The following is a 910-nucleotide window of genomic DNA, read 5'->3' as shown; positions in this document are numbered from 1 at the left end:
GCCCTTTACCCCTAGTGTACACTCACACTGCTCCCTGGAGGCTCCCATAATTTATCTGGCCCATTTCTAGACACTTCTATTGTGTCCAGTTAGCCACTCTTACAATAAACATAGTACATACAGCTTTGTGCACATGTGCAAGTATTTTTAAGAAGGATTTCTAGAAGCCATCTACTCTTTCTCTCCCTTCTCTCCAACCCACGAGGAAAGACTCAGGGCTGCTGCTCTTGGTTTTCTGACTGTATGTCTGTCCCCATCTCCGATCCCCGCAGGGTGGCTGAGGTGCTGGAAGGCAAAGGAGCCGGGAAGAAAGGCCGCTTTCAGGGCAAGGCCACCAAGATGAGCCGGCGGGCAGAGGTGCAGGCGCTTCTCCAGGACTACATCAGCACACAGAGTGCCGAGGAGTGAGGACTCGGGCCAGCTCCCTGGTGCTCCTGCCTCGGAGAACTGACCTCTGCTGACCACATAGGGAGCAGATAACAGAATAGTTTGATTTGCAATGATTTTGGTACCATCTGTGACTCATTTATATAGTATAGTCCAGTGTGCTTCTGCAATAAGTGTCTTTGAATAAACAGCTTTCTAATTTGGTTCCACTGGACATAACCTGTGTGAATGAGTGTTACGTTGATGAAGTGCACTGATTTATTGAAACCCAGCTGCAGCCTTTCTTCACGTAGAAATATAGCTGCCAAAGCCAGGCTGGAGGCTTGACCTACAGCATAGACTCATTCACGCCTTTTTATTTATTTTTTCCTTATTTCTTTTTCTAGTCTTATATTTCAGAACTAAAAATATTGATGACTTTCCAAATAAGTCAAGAAGCCATAAAAATATATAGCAGAAAGATGCTCCAAGTTTTATTGAGGCAGAAAAAGGATGGAAAAACATACCATGAAGACAAATCTGG

The 910-nt window shown here is 44.9% G+C and overlaps 1 protein-coding gene across 1 annotated transcript in view; it reads left to right on the top strand.

The window, feature by feature from the left end:
- The window catches only part of LOC109395733 (alanyl-tRNA editing protein Aarsd1-like), a 23,365-nt gene extending 22,764 nt beyond the window's left edge, over positions 1-601 (top strand). Inside the window, exon 13 of the mRNA XM_019667001.1 lies at positions 115-601. Coding sequence (XP_019522546.1) covers positions 115-408 — 294 coding nt within the window. The 3' untranslated portion in view covers positions 409-601. The remainder of the gene's footprint in view (positions 1-114) is intronic.
- Positions 602-910: the final 309 nt, after the last annotated feature.

The sequence above is a fragment of the Hipposideros armiger genome, unplaced genomic scaffold, assembly GCF_001890085.2.
Source record: "Hipposideros armiger isolate ML-2016 unplaced genomic scaffold, ASM189008v1 scaffold_482, whole genome shotgun sequence".
NCBI classification, from domain to species: domain Eukaryota; kingdom Metazoa; phylum Chordata; class Mammalia; order Chiroptera; family Hipposideridae; genus Hipposideros; species Hipposideros armiger.
This window is presented reverse-complemented; position numbering and strand designations above follow the sequence as displayed.